We start from the raw sequence: 17,768 nt of genomic DNA, 5'->3' as shown, positions 1-17,768 counted from the left end.
AAAGTATTAATTTATAAAAATTTCGGCATAACTTCTTCGTAAGCAGAACATCCCAAAAATTTCAAAACACAACAATAACAATATACGCTCGAAAATAATATCGAGTTCACAATCAAACAAACCAATATCCTACAGCCGCACTGGCCAGGACTTGACACAACATAACACAAACAGTCCAATACAACATAAAAACATCACAATACAGCTACACAGGGAGTCTCCCTGGCAAATGTATCAAACTAGTATCATATAAATAGATATCTGGGAAATATGATACCAAAAAACTGAGTACTGGGTACCACAGGCTGACGCTCCACCAGACGCATCAAATCCCCTGGAATGACCTGCTATGGCATAAAAAACAACCACAACATAAAAAAACAGAGGTCAGACCCCAATACGACAAAACAGTAAAATTACGACGTATATAAAAGACATGTAATAATACCTAGGAAATGCAATGATATATGATACTTGAATGGTAACAATAGAATAACGGATATCAAACGGAGTCCAAAGAATAGCATCAACAGTAAAAGTGGCCATCTGTGCCAGGAATGCAGCATCAAATCGTCGCTCGTCCATGCACGTATTATCGAGGATGCGAGTAGCTAAGTCGCTCATCCCTAGCTTGTCATCTGCATTCCATCTGACTAAAATAATTTAAATCGGAGCGGTAAAAAATCTAATTTTCGGCAGCCTATAAATCCATTCAAAAATCTGGAATTTCAAGACTAATACCTCAAGAATCGAGGCTCAAACGCACAACGGTGATCTCGCGAAGGGTGGCTCACCAGAAAAGTCGTCGGAAATTCTGTTCATGGTAAGAAAACAAGCTGGATAAGGAAAAAGCTTAATACTTCACTTATATAAACTAATCCACCAAGAGCAACCAAGAATCGAAACCAAAGCCTTACCTAAAACCGGATCAAATCTCACGCTCACAGGATATGGAAAACAAGTGATCGAGCTTGAAATATTCCGATTCATGGCAGGAAAGAAGCTAATAGAATGGAGGAAAAATATTGCTAGCTACTGCCCCCACTTTTCCGGCCTTTGGCGACGCTGCGCGACTATTGCAGAAAGAGAAGGAAAGGTGACGAGTTGCAAGGGTGGAGAAGCTTTATTTCTGTTGTGGAATAAAGATCTACTATCTTTTTATCAAATGGGTTGGGTTTAAATAATTAAATGGAAATGGGCTGGGCCCAAAATAGTTATTTGGCTCTCACATTATGTTTCTCAGCTTCCTAGGTGTGAATACCCTAGCTACTTTTATTTTCTTATTATTATATTACTCTCTAGCCTAAGTTTGCTTACTTGTGTTCTTTTTCTTTCACGTGCAAGGCATGTTCTTTGCTGGAGAGTACTCTATTCGTGCAAGGGTAGCTACCAGTCCCATCATAGGGACATGGATGGTGTGTGGGCTCGGCATGGGGTGTTGATGCAGCAGATCCATGTCGCGGATAATCAGGCAATGGAAGAGTAGGCTTCTCTCTTGCTGAGCTGAAAAATGTTCGTGAGAAAGCCACCTTGGCTGAATGGGAGAGAGCCCGACGGGAGACCGAGGCTGTCACACCCTTACTCTATACTTAGCATAATTACCATAATCAAAATAAGGTTTGAATGATATAACTATATTATGAATCAAATCAAACAAGGGGCATCACTTTGACGGTTTGTAAAAATTTTGGCATGATGTCCCTATATTTTGTATAAGCCCAAACCAAGCAACAACATCAACCCATATATATATATAATCGTATTCTTACACACAAACATATTCTGTACCATCATACCCCTAGACATAAACATTGTAAAACTTGTTTCAAACCCTGACATTCAATTCATTATAATACATATGCGGAAGCTATACAATAAGAAGCCCGGTTCTTGTCGAGGTGAGGCACGTCACTAGCATCCATTGGCGAACCGACATCCTACGCATCTTCACTACCTGATCCTGTAATACATGAGCTATGTGAGTTTATAAACTCAATAAGTTGGTACTTGTACGTATCAATATGCATCGAAGGAACATACATATCAAGTCGTGATCAACAATGAATCTTAAAAACATGTCATACCGTAGCATATATTCAATGTTCATTTTTGTACTTGAGCCTCATTAGTTGACCTGTACTACTGTGCTTGCTTTATTATATAGCTACTACTTTGTTGGACGTCAGGGAGCAACCTTTGGCAACCCCACGCCCCATGAACATATATTGGCCAATAGCTTTGGTGGACTTAAAACCACCCATGATGTCAACAAGCTCTATATCATGTAAATCAATCCTTTTCTTTTCATGTTCATGTTCTTGTTCATGACATAGCACCCATCATCAATATTCATGAGTTCCTTACATATTTAATACATAACAATGGAATATGGTGCTATGTTTTCATCAATAAACATACTAACAATGTACATATATCAATAGACAATGAGATGCATTTGAAATTCATAATATTACTCATGTATTACTTCGAGAACATGCCAACTTACAGTCCAAGCGTACGAATACTTGTTTGAGACGATGTATCTCGCTCCTATGCTGTCAAATATATCAAAAATCCATTCACTATATCTATACTAGGTGAAAATCACTCTTCTACATGTAGAACAACAAAAAGAGAAGAAAACTTACACCTATATGATGCTCTTGTGATGGAGAACTAAGTTCTCACTTTAAAACAATGAAGGAAATGAAGAAAGAGAGCTTTGGAGGAAGATTCTAAGTTTTTCTTTCGTGCCTTGCTGTGAAGGAAAGGGGAAAGAACTGATACAATGGCTCAGAAATTCGAAACTTATCTTCTTGTATGAAAGGCGGCGCTCGGGCGGTAGTTTTCTACCGCTCGAGCGCGGAATGTTCTGTCCAAAACGTAAAATTTTGGTGCACTGGCGCTCGGGCGGTCATATTCTACCGCTCGGGCACCACATGTTCGGGAAAAATACTGAACTTCAAATACACCGGCGCTCGGGCGGTAAAATCTTACCGCTCGGGCGCCACCTGTTCTGCTTCTGCGCGCTACTTCATCGAAGATTGCTCCGGAAACGTCTCTTCCGTTCATAATCTGAAAAAATGGTAAACTAGGAAGTTGTAGCTCTATGTCTTGGCTTGAATCTCCCACTGGTTTCAGGTCATTTGGAGGTCTGAGTAAAAAGTTATGCCCATTCTCCTAACATGTGTCATTGTAGGAGTGACGATACACACGACCCACTTCGGGGCGCTTTTAGCTTGTCTTCCACAATGATTTGGACAAAACCCAAAACTTGAAAGTTGTAGCACTATATCTTAGCTTTCTAACGGTTAAGGCCTCACACAATTTGGATCAATATTCAAATCATTATGCTAAAACCCGTACGAACTACCATATTTACATCTCATTTCCCACAACTTCCATTACACTATCATCACCTACACATCTTACTCTAACTATTTAGACATATATTCATCCTCAATATACCATGGGCAATATAAAAGTCATGTTCAATTTCAATATTGATACTTCAATCATCACGTGGAATCTAACGAGCTAGATAACTACATAATAAACGACATAAACGCATTATTATCATTTGTACGAGTAACCGAGCATTACAATTCTCCCCTCCTTCAAAGAATTTCGTCCTCAAAATTTTACGTACCATATAGTTCAGGATATCTCTGTTGGATCTCGTCTTCTCTCTCCCAAGTTGCTTCTTCAATCGCATGATTGCGCCATAATAATTTCACCAAGGGTATTTCCTTGCCTCGTAACACTTTTGATTTTCTATCGAGGATTTGGACCGGTCGTTCTTCATATGAGCGATTCGATGCAAGCTCCAATGGTTCATAATGAAGAACGTGAGAAGGATTGGCCAAATACTTTCGTAGCAAGGAAACGTGAAAAACATTGTGAACATTTGACAAGTTCGGAGGTAAAGCAACTCGGTAGGCTCTGTCTCCTATTCTTTCCAAGATTTCAAATGGACCGATATATCTTGGACTCAATTTTCCCTTCTTACCAAAACGCAAAATGCCCTTCAATGGTGTTATCTTTACAAATACATGGTCACCACCCTGAAATTCCAATCGACGACGTCGCACATCAGCATAGCTTTTCTGTCGACTCTGGGCAGTGTGCATTCTTTCTCTGATCTTGGTTACCAATTCAGCTGTCTGTTGTACCAATTCAGGGCCTAACAATTTCCTTTCTCCTATTTCATCCCAATGTACTGGAGATCGACATTTTCTACCATATAATGCAGTATATGGTGCCATTCCAATGCTTGACTGATAGCTATTTTTATATGTAAACTCAGCCAACGGTAGTTTACTGTCCCAACTACCTGGGAAGTCAATAGTACATGCCCTCAACATATCTTCTAAGATCTGATTCACTCGTTCTGATTGTCCATCAGTTTGAGGGTGGAATGCTGTGCTGAATGACAATCGAGTTCCCATAGCATGATGCAAGCTTTTCCAAAATGAGATGTAAATTTTGGATCTCTATCTGATACAATGGACACGGGGATGCCATGAAGCCTCACTATCTCCTTGATGTATTCTTCAGCATATTGATTCATCGTGTATGTGGTCTTCACCGGAAGAAAGTGAGCTGATTTTGTAAGTCGATCCACAATAACCCATATAGCATTGAACCCTCTTTGAGTTCTTGGCAAACCAAGAATGAAATCCATCTTGATGTGTTCCCATTTCCATTCAGGAATGGGTAGTGGTTTCAGGAGTCTTGCTGGTCTTTGATGTTCAGTCTTGACCTGTTGACAAGTTAAACATTGTGCAACAAATTGAGCAATGTCCTTTTTCATACCTGGCCACCAAAATAATGGTTTCAAATCCTTGTACATTTTTGTGCCTCCTGGATGGATCGAATAGGGAGTAGCATGAGCATCAATAAGAATGTCGTTCCTGATTGTTCCTTGTTTTGGCACACACAATCTACCCCGATATGTCCATATTCCTTCCTCGTTCAATTCAAAAGTTCGAATGTCCTTTATCCTCATCTCGCTGTCTCAATTGCTAGAATTCAGTATCTGTATTTTGTTCGGCCTTGATCCTGTCTGCAAGTGTTGGTCGAACTATGAGAGATGATAATTGAATTGCAGCTCCCCTTGGAATAACATCAAGCTTCAAGTTCTGCAAATCCCATAGGATTTGTTCTTGTACTTGCATTGCAGCAATAGAACTGGACTTTCGACTTAACGCATCTGCAACAATATTGGCTTTGCCTGAATGATAATTAATAACACAATCGTAATCCTTTACCAATTCCAACCAACGTCGTTGTCTCATATTCAGTTCTTTTTGCGTGAATAAGTATTTCAGACTCTTGTGGTCCGTATATATTTCACACCGTTCACCTTACAGGTAATGGCGCCATATTTTCAATGCAAATACCACTGCTGCCAGTTCTAAATCATGTGTTGGATAGTTCTTTTCATATTCTTTCAATTGCCTAGAGGCATAAGCAATCACCTTCCCGTGTTGCATCAAGACTGCTCCTAAACCTTGTTTCGAAGCATCACTATACACTACAAAATCTCCTGATCCTTCTGGAATAGCAAGGACCGGTGCTGAAGTCAATTTTAGCTTTAACTCTTGGAAACTGCGATCACATGCTTCGTCCCATACAAATTTCACATTCTTTCTAGTTAAAGCAGTCAAATGCAATGCTATCTTAGAAAATCCCGCTATAAACCGACGATAATAACAAGCTAGCCCAAGAAAACTACGTACCTCGGCAACAGTGGTAGGTCGTAGCCAGTTATTAACAGCTTCAATCTTACTTGGATCCACTGATATGCCTTCTTTTGAAATGATATGACCCAAGAATGATACTTGTTCAAGCCAAAATTCACATTTCTTCCATTTTGCATATAAATGTTTATCCTTCAAAGTCTGCAAAACTAATTGCAAATGTTCTCTATGCTCCTCTACAGTTCGTGAGTAGATGAGAATATCATCTATAAACACAATCACGAACCTGTCTAGGAATGGCTTGAAAATTCTGTTCATTAGATCCATAAATGCAGCTGGTGCATTCGTTAGTCCAAATGGCATTACAAGAAATTCATAATGCCCGTACCTTGTTCTGAAGGCAGTCTTTGAAATATCATCTGACTTCACTTTTAATTGATGATAGCCTGATCGTAAATCAATCTTCGAAAAGATGGCAGCTCCTTGTAATTGATCAAACAAATCATCAATTCTGGGGAGTGGATACTTATTCTTGATTGTCACTTTGTTCAACTCCCTATAATCGATACACAGACGGAGGGTACCGTCTTTCTTTTTAACAAACAAAACAGGTGCACCCCACGATGAAAAGCTCGGTCTAATAAACCCTTTATCAAGCAACTCCTGTAACTGTTCTTTCAGTTCTTTCATTTCTGTAGGAGCTAATCGATAAGGAGCTTTTGAGATCGGAGGAGTTCCTGCCACAACATCGATTACAAATTCGATCTCTCTATCTGGGGGTAAGCCTGTTACATCATCAGGAAACACTTCTGGAAACTCACACACAACATCTGTATCTTCTAGTTCACGAACTGGTGGATCAATAACTAAAACAGATGCTAAATATCCTTGACACCCCTTCTGTAATAATTTACAAGCCTTCATACAAGAGATTATCCGAAGAGGTAAGGATATACCTGCACTTGCTACTGTGAATGGTTCAGCTCCTACTGGTGCAAACTTGATCATCTTCAGGCCACAGTCAATATTAACTCTGTACTTCGAGAGCCAATCCATTCCCAATATCACATCAAAATCGTTCATTTTCAAAACAATCAATTCAGCATACATCTAATGACCTTGGACATATATTGGACATCCTCACACAATCTGATCTGTCTGTAATTCTTGCCCGGAAGGTAAGGCTATGGCGAGTTGTGTCTCTAGTGTACTTGCTGTAATGCCCAGTCTCTTTACAAATGATTCCGAAATAAAGGAATGTGTGGCTCCTGAATCTAGTAAAACAATAGCAGTAATACCAGAAATCAAGAACATACCGGTGATCATCGATGTATCCGCATCCACTTATTCTTTGGTCATGGAGAAAAGGCGTCCCTGTACTTTCTCTGAACTTCCTGGACAATTCTTGGCTAGATGTCCTGGCTTCTTGCAACGATAACAGACATTAGAACCTTGCATACATTCCCCGCCATGAAGTTTGCCACATTTAGGACAAGGTGGTCTGTCCTGTTCTTTATGTGGAGGGGGACCTTTGCCACGTGATTCCTCTGGTCTACTACCTCTGTTATCATTCTTTTTGCCTTGTCCTGTTCCTTGGCTCTTCTGAAAGTATTGCTGCCTTCGTTGTTGCCTGTCCCTGTCAATGTCATGTTCATCTTGTTCTGCCATAAGTGCTCTTTCTACTATCTCCCCGTATGTAGCAACTTTCGACATCCTTACATCTCTCTTAATTTCAGAGCGAAGTCCCCGCATGAAATGTTCGCCCTTACTGGTGTCATCTTGTGCAATATATGGTACGTATTGGACTCCAGCTTCGAATTGTTGTATGTATTCCGTCATTGACATGGTCCCTTGCTTCAAATTCAAGAAGTCACTAGCTTTCTTGGCTCGTACGTCTTTACTGAAATATTTGTTGTAAAACACAGTTTTGAAAGTTTCCCATGTCAATGGTCCAACCGGTAATGCGACCTTGCACTCTCCCACCAAATTCTTGCATGTTTTGTTAATAAAAAGATGGCACAAGTCACTTTGTCAACATCTTCCATATGAAGGTAGGAGAAGATGGACTTCAATGACTTAATCCACTCTTCTGCTACTGCTGGATCGGTGCTTCCCATGAATTCCGGAGGATTCAAACGTCGAAACCGATCATATACGTCTGTCTGAACATGCACATGTCTGTGTACTATGGCTTGAGCTTGTGCCTGTTCATGAGTAGTCCGTTGTATCTCCAGTAGCTGCTGGATTTGTTCACCATGGACCTTTGCTTGTTGTTGGAGTAATTGGGCGAAGTCATCTACAGGTCGTGGCGCACTACCTTCACCTTCGATTGCTGGGGCCTTGCCCTTAGATGACTTTCCCTCATGTACTTTACGTTTCGGTGGCATCGTTGCTTATCTTAACCTACATGTAGGATACATAGACACATAACTTAGCATAAACTATGGGATACAAAGATACTTACTTGCCGAGTTCTCCATGTGGATGAAGTGCAGTGTGTCTTCCCTATCAAAGAACCGTGGGCTCTGATACCATAAAAATTTCACACCCTTTCTCTATACTTAGCATAATTACCATAATCAAAATAAGGTTTGAATGATATAACTATATTATGAATCAAATCAAACAAGGGGCATCACTTTGACGGTTTGTAAAAATTTTGGCATGATGTCCCTATATTTTGTATAAGCCCAAACCAAGCAACAACATCAACCCATATATATATAATCGTATTCTTACACACAAACATATTTTGTACCATCATACCCCTAGACATAAACATTGTAAAACTTGTTTCAAACCCTGACATTCAATTCATTATAATACATATGCGGAAGCTATACAATAAGAAGCCCGGTTCTTGTCGAGGTGAGGCACGTCACTAGCATCCATTGGCGAACCGACATCCTACGCATCTTCACTACCTGATCCTGTAATACATGAGCTATGTGAGTTTATAAACTCAATAAGTTGGTACTTGTACGTATCAATATGCATCGAAGGAACATACATATCAAGTCGTGATCAACAATGAATCTTAAAAACATGTCATACCGTAGCATATATTCAATGTTCATTTTTGTACTTAAGCCTCATTAGTTGACCTGTACTACTGTGCTTGCTTTATTATATAGCTACTACTGTGTTGGACGTCAGGGAGCAACCTTTGGCAACCCCACGCCCCATGAACATATATTGGCCAATAGCTTTGGTGGACTTAAAACCACCCATGATGTCAACAAGCTCTATATCATGTAAATCAATCCTTTTCTTTTCATGTTCATGTTCTTGTTCATGACATAGCACCCATCATCAATATTCATGAGTTCCTTACATATTTAATACATAACAATGGAATATGGTGCTATGTTTTCATCAATAAACATACTAACAATGTACATATATCAATAGACAATGAGATGCATTTGAAATTCATAATATTACTCATGTATTACTTCAAGAACATGCCAACTTACAGTCCAAGCGTACGAATACTTGTTTGAGACGATGTATCTCGCTCCTATGCTGTCAAATATATCAAAAATCCATTCACTATATCTATACTAGGTGAAAATCACTCCTCTACATGTAGAACAACTAAAAGAGAAGAAAACTTACACCTATATGATGCTCTTGTGATGGAGAACTAAGTTCTCACTTCAAAACAATGAAGGAAATGAAGAAAGAGAGCTTTGGAGGAAGATTATAAGTTTTTCTTTCGTGCCTTGCTGTGAAAGAAAGGGGAAAGAACTGATACAATGGCTCAGAAATTCGAAACTTATCTTCTTGTATGAAAGACGGCGCTCGGGCGGTAGTTTTCTACCGCTCGAGCACGGAATGTTCTGTCCAAAACGTAAAATTTTGGTGCACTGGCGCTCGGGCGGTCATATTCTACCGCTCGGGCGCCACATGTTTGGGAAAAATACTGAACTTCAAATACACCGGCGCTCGGGCGCCACCTGTTCTGCTTCTGCGCGCTACTTCATCGAAGATTGCTCCGGAAACGTCTCTTCCGTTCATAATCTGAAAAAATGGTAAACTAGGAAGTTGTAGCTCTATGTCTTGGCTTGAATCTCCCACTGGTTTCAGGTCATTTGGAGGTCTGAGTAAAAAGTTATTCCCATTCTCCTAACATGTGTCATTGTAGGAGTGACGATACACACGACCCACTTCAGGGCGTTTTTGGCTTGTCTTCCACAATGATTTGGACAAAACCCAAAACGTGAAAGTTGTAGCACTATATCTTAGCTTTCTAACGGTTAAGGCCTCACACAATTTGGATCAATATTCAAATCATTATGCTAAAACCCGTACGAACTACCATATTTACATCTCATTTCCCACAACTTCCATTACACTATCATCACCTACACATCTTACTCTAACTATTTAGACATATATTCATCCTCAATATACCATGGGAATATAAAAGTCATGTTCAATCTCAATATTGATACTTCAATCATCACGTGGAATCTAACGAGCTAGATAACTACATAATAAACGACATAAACGCATTATTATCATTTGTACGAGTAACCGGGCATTACAGAGGCTATTTGGAACAATAAAAATAGATGATTTTTAAAGTCAAAAGAGTTCGAACCTTTTAGCTTAGACACGACAGTCGAATATTTCGAGCAGGTATTTCGTGGATATTTGGTCCAATATCAGGATAAAGGTTATTTGGAATCTAGTAAAGGCCATTTAGGATATGCCCAAGGAGGGAACGGTTTCTGAGGTGGATGAGACCAAGGAAGAGCCTGCGAGCACCTAGGAGCCCTGATCTTTATTTTTAAAATTTGTTTTCCTTGTAATAGTTTAGGACTTAAGTCTCAATGAAATGACCTGTCACTTTTGCCTCTAAGTATTCTGTCTCGAGCCCGAGCTGAGTTTACAATACATATAACAATAAATAGTAACTTATAATCCAAGTAATATAATAGAATTCAAAAAAATTTAACGAAGTGTTATAAACATAAACTTAGCAAGGTGCCTGATCGGAAAAAAAAATTGTAAAAATTTAAAATGTTTTCTATGTATAAAACTCAGAATCCAGTCTTTCATCCAAGAAGTTCATACGTCCAGTATCTTTTCAAAAGTGGTTTACAACTGCTCCTAAATTCAGAGATTTAGAAATGGTTGAAAACTATTCTCATATTGACAACGTATAGGAACGGAGAAAAACCATTCTTATTTCAAATTGTGTCCAAAGCGGTTTGACACCGGTCATATATTTCTTGCTCCTATATTGATGCCATATAGGAGTGATTTGCATCCGCTCTTAAAGTTGTGATATGCACGACGTGTATGATCGGTGTCAAACCGCTCTTCAGTTGCTACCATCAGTAGCGGTTGCAAAGCATTCTTATATTGATGGCGTGTAGGAACGGTGATTGACCGTTCTTACACCTCACTCTTTTTAGAACGCTTTGAAGAGGCTCCTAAATGCACAGCCGGGAGCGGTCCAAAACCGTTGTAATATTCACAATATGTACAATTGGTTTCAAACCGCACTTTAATTGGCAACACCAATAGCGGTTGCAAATCGCTCTTATATCCATGGCATGTAGGAGCGGTGTAAGACCGTTCTTACACTTCACGCCTTTTAGAACACTTTGAAACGGTTCCTAAATACACAACTACAAAAACGGTTTGAAACTGTTGTAAATATGTTATGGGTACGAGCATTATCAAACCGCACCTAAAATAAACAATAGAAGCGATTCTTCAACTTGTACCACCGGTTGAAAAAACCGCTTCTATAAGATATAAGGTCATCAATAAGAAGAGCGCTTTTGCAGCCGGTGGTACAAGTGCTGGAGCGGCTAAAAACCTATCTTAAAATTGAAAAAAACCGTTTCTGTAAAAGTGTTTTTTTGTAGTAAAAGATCGTAGTTGGATCCATCTAGAATTGGTGGTTGAAGCGCATTGTTGACAAGTGGCACATCCATAGTACTTTTTTTTTTCATGTTAAGCAAAAATAACCAAAGTTTCACTTAGTTACGTCAAATGTCGGTCTGATACCAATTAAAAGAATTTTTTAACATAAAAGTACTATATGTCACGCCCCGGGACGGGGGTTGGTTGACACCGGCGTTGCTCTCAAATTTACATTCGAAAACAACAAGCCTCAGAGTACAGAATTCATAAACCAGTCTTTTATTCATAATACGAAGTAAATCAATTGTCTCTTACAACCCTGATACTGATGTTTTACAGCGGAAATGTAAAACTAGACATCATAACATTGCCTTAACAGATACAGCGGAACTAACATAACATAACATAAACTGAAAACAATAATCTTCTTCACCAGCCCCAGAACTGGATCTGCTCCTCTTCTTCTAGCCTTTCTTCATCGTTCTTATCTGGAATGGTTTGGTGGGTGAGTGATATGGTTGTCACTCAGTAAGCGGGGGCGGGAATAACTCCCAGTTTTCGAACATCATTTTAATACAGAAACCGTAATACAGTAATATACAGAAAAACTCGTATTTCATAACATAAATCAGAATTCAGAAACTTCAGGTTTCAGATCAGAAATCAGAATTGGTAAGCACTGAACACGTTAGTGAATTTCATGGCTAAACTGATATCAGTCCCCTATATGTTCTCTCCTCTAAGGGGTGAGGCCAGAATCAGAATCAGAATCAGAATTCAGAAATGTTCAGAATATATATTCCTACCATTAGTTCACTAGGGAGTTTCAGTGCTTCAAAATCATATATCAGAAATCATGCAGAAACTGAACTTTAAAACAGAATTATCAAACAGATTTCAAGATATTTATATATAAGCCCACTTACTGTAAATTGCTAGAGTTTCGGTTGGGTTGAAATCTACTGAAATATGCTTGCCTCGCTACTGGATCTACTGCTCGAAATTCAGCACCCTCTTAATTCGAAAATTCAAGAGATAACTCAGAATTTGTGTAACACCAATTTCAGAGACTTGAGGTGTTATTTATAGGCCATAATCTGACTGTTAGGCTCCCTATTAATGGCCATAATCTGCCATTAACAATCTTTATTCCGTGTTAAATGCTTCAGTTACAAGTCATGGCTGAATTGGTAACTGTCTGCTGGAATTTCGTGCTGCTGCTGCTGGATTCTGTCTACTGGAAAAATACATGTCTGCTGGAAAAATACCAGCTTCTGAAAATATTATCTTCTGCTGGAAATTTTGCATTGCTACTGAAATGCTGGGAATTCGGGTTCTCACACTATATATTTGAGGCATTGTGTGTTTTAGATTTAAGTGTTGAATGTGGTGTTGTAACACTTAAAGACAACATGTAACATAATAATTTAATACACAAAACTTTAGGTAAATAAATCAAGACGCAACTAATTATGAAAAAGTGAACATACTTGTGTGGTGCTTCAGAGCAAAAAATTCATTAAAAAGATATCCAGTTTAATTACATACCAAAATAATACTATGAATAACAAAAAGCTAATTCCCTTGACAGATCAAATTGCATCCTAAATTTCAATCATCAGAAATAACCAAACACAATGGATACAAATTCTGTAAACCAAAATTCAGTAGAATAAACAATTATTGATCTACACTTTAATTAATTATTGACCTCGAATGTCTTCAATATTTCACGACAAACAACAAAAACATGATGAGACTCCATCACTTGATTTTTCTGAAGAAACACACATGTTCTTCTTTCTTCCTTACTCTATCTCTCGCCGTCATCTCTTCTGTAGACCTTAGATAGGAATCCTTGAACAAATACCTACAAAACATGTAAACTAGAGTTTTATTAAGAAATAAACTCTTTTAAATAAAAATTGTATCTAAAGTTAATATAAATCTTATCATAAATAATGTTAGTCTAAAAAGTCAAAATTCACGTAAAAATAATAATTTAAAAAAAAACTATTTATTTCGTGACAAGACATGTTTTTCCTTTTCAACTGTAAAATATCATTTTTATGGCTTTAGCAACACTCTTGTGTCTATCGAATATAAATACCTATTAGTTGAAGTCATCCATTTATTCTTTCAACTTTGGCATGTATAAACCACAACCATGTTGACTCATTTTCAGAATCCACTATTCCCAAGCAATAGGATGCAATTTTTAATTAGCATCGACATGTTCTTCCACTTTTTATTTTGTTGGTATGCTCTGTGGAAATGAAATCACATACCCGCAAGAAAGCCATTTACCTATAACAAAGTTCGACCTCCCTCAAATGTCACTGCAGGTCTACTCCTATATCGAACTACCAAATCATAGTGGTACAAATTTTTGAGAAAATTAGTCACAATGAGGGATCTAAGGTTTATCTTTTTTCACCCACAATTGAACGAGTCAATATGATTTATGATGGGAGAAGATAATAAGATAGAAATTGAACTCGTCATATCTAATATTCAGAGTTTGTCACGATTAATATCAATGAGTCAATATGATTGTCGGAGAAAAAAATAAAATGAGAATTTGATGATGGTTGGTGAGAATAGAGTTTTAAAAATATATTTATATCTTGGTATAGTTAAAAATTTAATTTGAAAAAACGACTTAAATTAAGACCACAATTGATTATATCATCTTCAATGGATGCCATTCCAAAAAAAAAAAATTCGATAGTTTTTTTTTATTAAATTTATAATTTGTGGTATTTTTTTCTGAAAGGACAAATGGCAGTATCATGTGCCAATTAATAAATGGTCAAATAAAAGTTTCGAGGCACCTGTCAACCGTACAACGTAAAACGTTGTCCACTGAACACATGTCAACAACCGCCTCCATACAAAGATTATTTCCCATTCCTTGTTCCTCGTTTGTCTTCCATTCCTCTCGAACTTCTGTGACTGCGAAGCAACCCAAGTTGGTGTTTTGTGTTCTTTAACGATGACCATGAAAGTTGCGTCCTATGCCAAGAAACCCATCAAGCGTAGCAACAAAAGAAGAAGACTGAGAACTGTTTTCCGGAAATTCTTGAACTACATGAAATCGGACACCTATATGTTTTCGCCCTTGATTTCTCCTCAATCGTCTGCCACATTTTCACCCGCTTCATTGGGTAAAGATGCTGAATCTTGCTCCCTTTTTTGCTTCGGTTCAGTTTCTGTTTTCGCTGTAATGTTTTTGTTGTTGTTGTTGTTGTTGTAGGTGAAAGATTGGGTGAACCCACTAAGAAACGTGACAAGTATTTGAAATGTGATTGCTTCATGTATGCCCCGATGGTATTGGATTCCGCTGTGGAAACTACAAGTGCTCCTACAGGTGCAATTGGATTGAGGATGCTTCTTGATATCTGATAACTTATGTGATTGTAGAAATTCTGAAGCTTTCCTTTGAAAGTCCAATTTAATTTTAAGTAATATATATGCGCATAATGAACATGAATGAGAAGCGTATGCAGGACCTAGGCAATCTGTTGGAAGGGTGATTTACTGGGTAGTGGACCTGAAATCTATATGGAGTAGGCCAGGCTAACGAATTTTGACATCCGGCATCTGATTTTTTTTAAAAAAAATCATATTAGGGTGCTCTTTTTTCAGAATTGTGTTAAAATTTCTTGGTCCATGTAAATGAAAAACAGTCAGGGGTGGAGCCTATTAGCGCATATCACATCATATTGCCTTCCTCTGCTTTGTCCGCCATCTCTTCCAAAGGTTTCTGGGTCTACCCCGGAAGCTACCTTTTAAAACCTGATATTGTGTGGTGTTTAAAAGCATTTACCATTAGTGTTTTAGAACCATGTGTGAAGCATTTTATAAAACCAAATATTTTCCAATTTATTACCGATCCGACTGCTGAACGCTCTGTTTATGGGAAGAAGAAAAAAACATTGCACGTCAAAGTCTATTTCAAGTTTTGATTTCCGTAAAATGGCTTAAAAATGAAAGCACCTAGTTCAATCGTGTTCAACTTGCGGGTAGGATGGAATAACGTTCTTGCATTGGTGGATGATCTCAGTTCATAGCATGAAGTGTTAGATGTAGGATATAAGGAAATTTTGGGTTCGGATTTTCGAAGCAATGGTAGGAAGAAATTTTATTTTATTGATAAACTTTAGCACATTTTTTGGTTGCTAGTATTTTTTTTACTTGTGTTTTCTGCACCTTTCTCCACCTCGACGACAAGCACATACGTATATATTTTAGGAGAAATCCCTGGACTGATTTGGATACAAAGAGGTGTAAGATTATTGAAGCCTTGAAACATTCTAGGAGATTCATCTATTTCTAAGAGCTCTTCATCCTCCCAAAGCATAGACTCCATATTCCAAAGTCAAATTGCAAATTAATTCTCTTTAACAGGAACATGTTGAGTTTGGTTCTTTTTCCTTAAACATGGGATAATGCTACCAGCAAGTTTGCGAACCACTTAATTAGCATTCGACTATGTTATTTAATATTTTAGGGAGGTTTTTACATATCCTAAGAGTCTAGTTTCATATTTTTCTTGATTCTTACATTTGGAGAAGATTTCCTGCTCTGTACATTAGGAGTGCATTCTCATAGAAAGGAAGACCCTAGTGTGCGTTGTGATCTGATTGGGAAAAGCAGTGATAAAACTATGCTGGATATTGGAAACGGGATGGACAGCTTGAGAGAGAATGTGCGTGATGACTCCTATGCTTCCACGAGGCGAATAGCTATTAAACGGGCACTTGCGCCGAAGGAAAGGGTCAAGCATGGGGTTCACCAAAACTGCCGCCCTATGTCTGTACCAGGCAAGTCTTACGTTAGTGATAATTTTTGTGGATATTATAATTGTTTTGTTTGCCAGAGATTTATGGCTGATATATTTGTATATAATGGGAAAAAAATTGGCTTTTGAACATATTTTTTCGACTTCATTCTTGACAAGTAGTGACTAATTTCCTTTGTTTTTATTTTTGTGATCATGGGTAATGCCTATGTTTACTTTGTTGAACATAAGATGAATGAAATGGTTAAGCTACTGGTTGATTTTACACGGATCGATGGGTTTATGTGTATTTGAATCTTCGTAACCAAAAAACGTAAACAGTATCAAATGCAGATATCATGGTTAGAATGTTGTTGGTAAAGACGATTCACCCGATGGATCTCATTGCGAGACATTTATGTTTATTTGACTGTAATTCGATCTTCCTCAATTCGAGATTGGCAGGGTTCGTATTCATTTGACATTGTGCTAGCTATTTATAGTTGCAACAAAACTTCAAACTACATGCTTCTTTTTTTTGGTTGAGTCTGCAGCAAAAATGTTTCAACTATGCTGGAGAAGTGACAGTTTTATGCTCAACGTTAACATATGAAGCCCAGTGGTTTTAGCGTGCAATGCTTGATTTCGTGCTTTTGGGTTCATTTGTCTTTGTTTCCCCATGCGATTTGGACGTTCTTTTATTATTATTATTATTATTATTGGTTCCACTGAAAATTTTCCATTTCTACCATCTTCCGTAATTGGGCATTGGCGTATGGAGCTTACCAGTATAAATGAAAAGCAAATTGTCGACCACTAATCGTGTTTATACTTGATTGTAAAATATGAAAACTTGCGTTTTTACGAGGTTTATGTGTGGTGTTTTCTGATGCAGGAAAAGGGCTGTTTCAGAAAGAGACGCATAAAATCGCGATCGAGCGAACTCATGCATAACATGATTATTTTAGGTGTGATTCGCTTCTGATACATGCATAACGAAGTGATTTCCTCAATTCAGACTCTAATCTGTGTCCTTAATGTATGTCTTTGCAATTCTATGTTTGGTAGATGATGTGGTGTATTTCACTTGTTCGCGTTGTCGTCAGCGTGGTTTAAAGTGGTTCATTATGTACACACATGGATGGGGCCGTGGCGAGACGAGCTGTTTCTCATCCCCGTCAAGGAAAACCTGTCCCCGCCTAAATCCCGAACCAGTGAGGATAAAATCTTCCTCTCCGTCCCTATCTTCGTTTCAAAAGTAATAAAATCCTCGTCTCCGCCCCTATTTTCTTTTCAAAAGTATTAATGAGACTGTGTGTTCGAGGGTTCTTGAATCTTAAACTTACTATTTTTTTTAAAAAAAATCTTAATCCATAGGGTGGTGACTCGAACTCAAGTCG

At 38.1% G+C, this 17,768-nt stretch overlaps 2 protein-coding genes across 3 annotated transcripts; one reads left to right on the top strand and one right to left on the bottom strand.

Annotated features, from left to right (window-relative positions):
- On the bottom strand, positions 1-1,126 carry LOC140837912 (uncharacterized). Its single transcript, XM_073203990.1, has 4 exons — positions 918-1,126; positions 742-814; positions 449-649; positions 1-344 (listed from the first exon to the last, which is right to left on the bottom strand). The coding sequence occupies exons 1-4, from the start codon at positions 988-990 to the stop codon at positions 326-328; spliced, it is 366 nt and encodes a 121-aa protein (XP_073060091.1). The 5' UTR covers positions 991-1,126; the 3' UTR covers positions 1-325.
- A 13,287-nt stretch (positions 1,127-14,413) lies between these two features.
- On the top strand, positions 14,414-17,473 carry LOC140839437 (uncharacterized). 2 transcript variants are annotated; one of them, XM_073206134.1, is made up of 5 exons: positions 14,414-14,752; positions 14,842-14,955; positions 16,163-16,411; positions 17,264-17,336; positions 17,437-17,473. In XM_073206134.1, the coding sequence occupies exons 1-4, from the start codon at positions 14,581-14,583 to the stop codon at positions 17,320-17,322; spliced, it is 594 nt and encodes a 197-aa protein (XP_073062235.1). In that variant the 5' UTR covers positions 14,414-14,580; the 3' UTR covers positions 17,323-17,336; positions 17,437-17,473. The 2 variants fall into 2 exon arrangements, with proteins under 2 accessions (XP_073062235.1, XP_073062236.1); XM_073206135.1 differs by having other exon boundaries at positions 14,424-14,752; positions 16,184-16,411; positions 17,264-17,473.
- Positions 17,474-17,768: the final 295 nt, after the last annotated feature.

The sequence above is a fragment of the Primulina eburnea genome, chromosome 8, assembly GCF_022965805.1.
Source record: "Primulina eburnea isolate SZY01 chromosome 8, ASM2296580v1, whole genome shotgun sequence".
Taxonomy (NCBI): Eukaryota; Viridiplantae; Streptophyta; class Magnoliopsida; order Lamiales; family Gesneriaceae; genus Primulina; species Primulina eburnea.
This window is presented reverse-complemented; position numbering and strand designations above follow the sequence as displayed.

Bases quoted from the DNA above. Each gene is read 5' to 3' on its own strand.
- LOC140837912 (XM_073203990.1), bottom strand. From the start codon at position 990: ATGAATCGGAATATTTCAAGCTCGATCACTTGTTTTCCATATCCTGTG. The intron at 815-917 runs GTAAGGCTTTGG...TACCATGAACAG, and splicing joins GAGATTTGATCCGGTTTTAG to AATTTCCGACGACTTTTCTG. The intron at 650-741 runs GTATTAGTCTTG...TATTTTAGTCAG, and splicing joins TTTGAGCCTCGATTCTTGAG to ATGGAATGCAGATGACAAGC.
- LOC140839437 (XM_073206134.1), top strand. From the start codon at position 14,581: ATGACCATGAAAGTTGCGTCCTATGCCAAGAAACCCATCAAGCGTAGC. The intron at 14,753-14,841 runs GTAAAGATGCTG...TTGTTGTTGTAG, and splicing joins ATTTTCACCCGCTTCATTGG to GTGAAAGATTGGGTGAACCC. The intron at 16,412-17,263 runs GCAAGTCTTACG...TTTCTGATGCAG, and splicing joins CCGCCCTATGTCTGTACCAG to GAAAAGGGCTGTTTCAGAAA.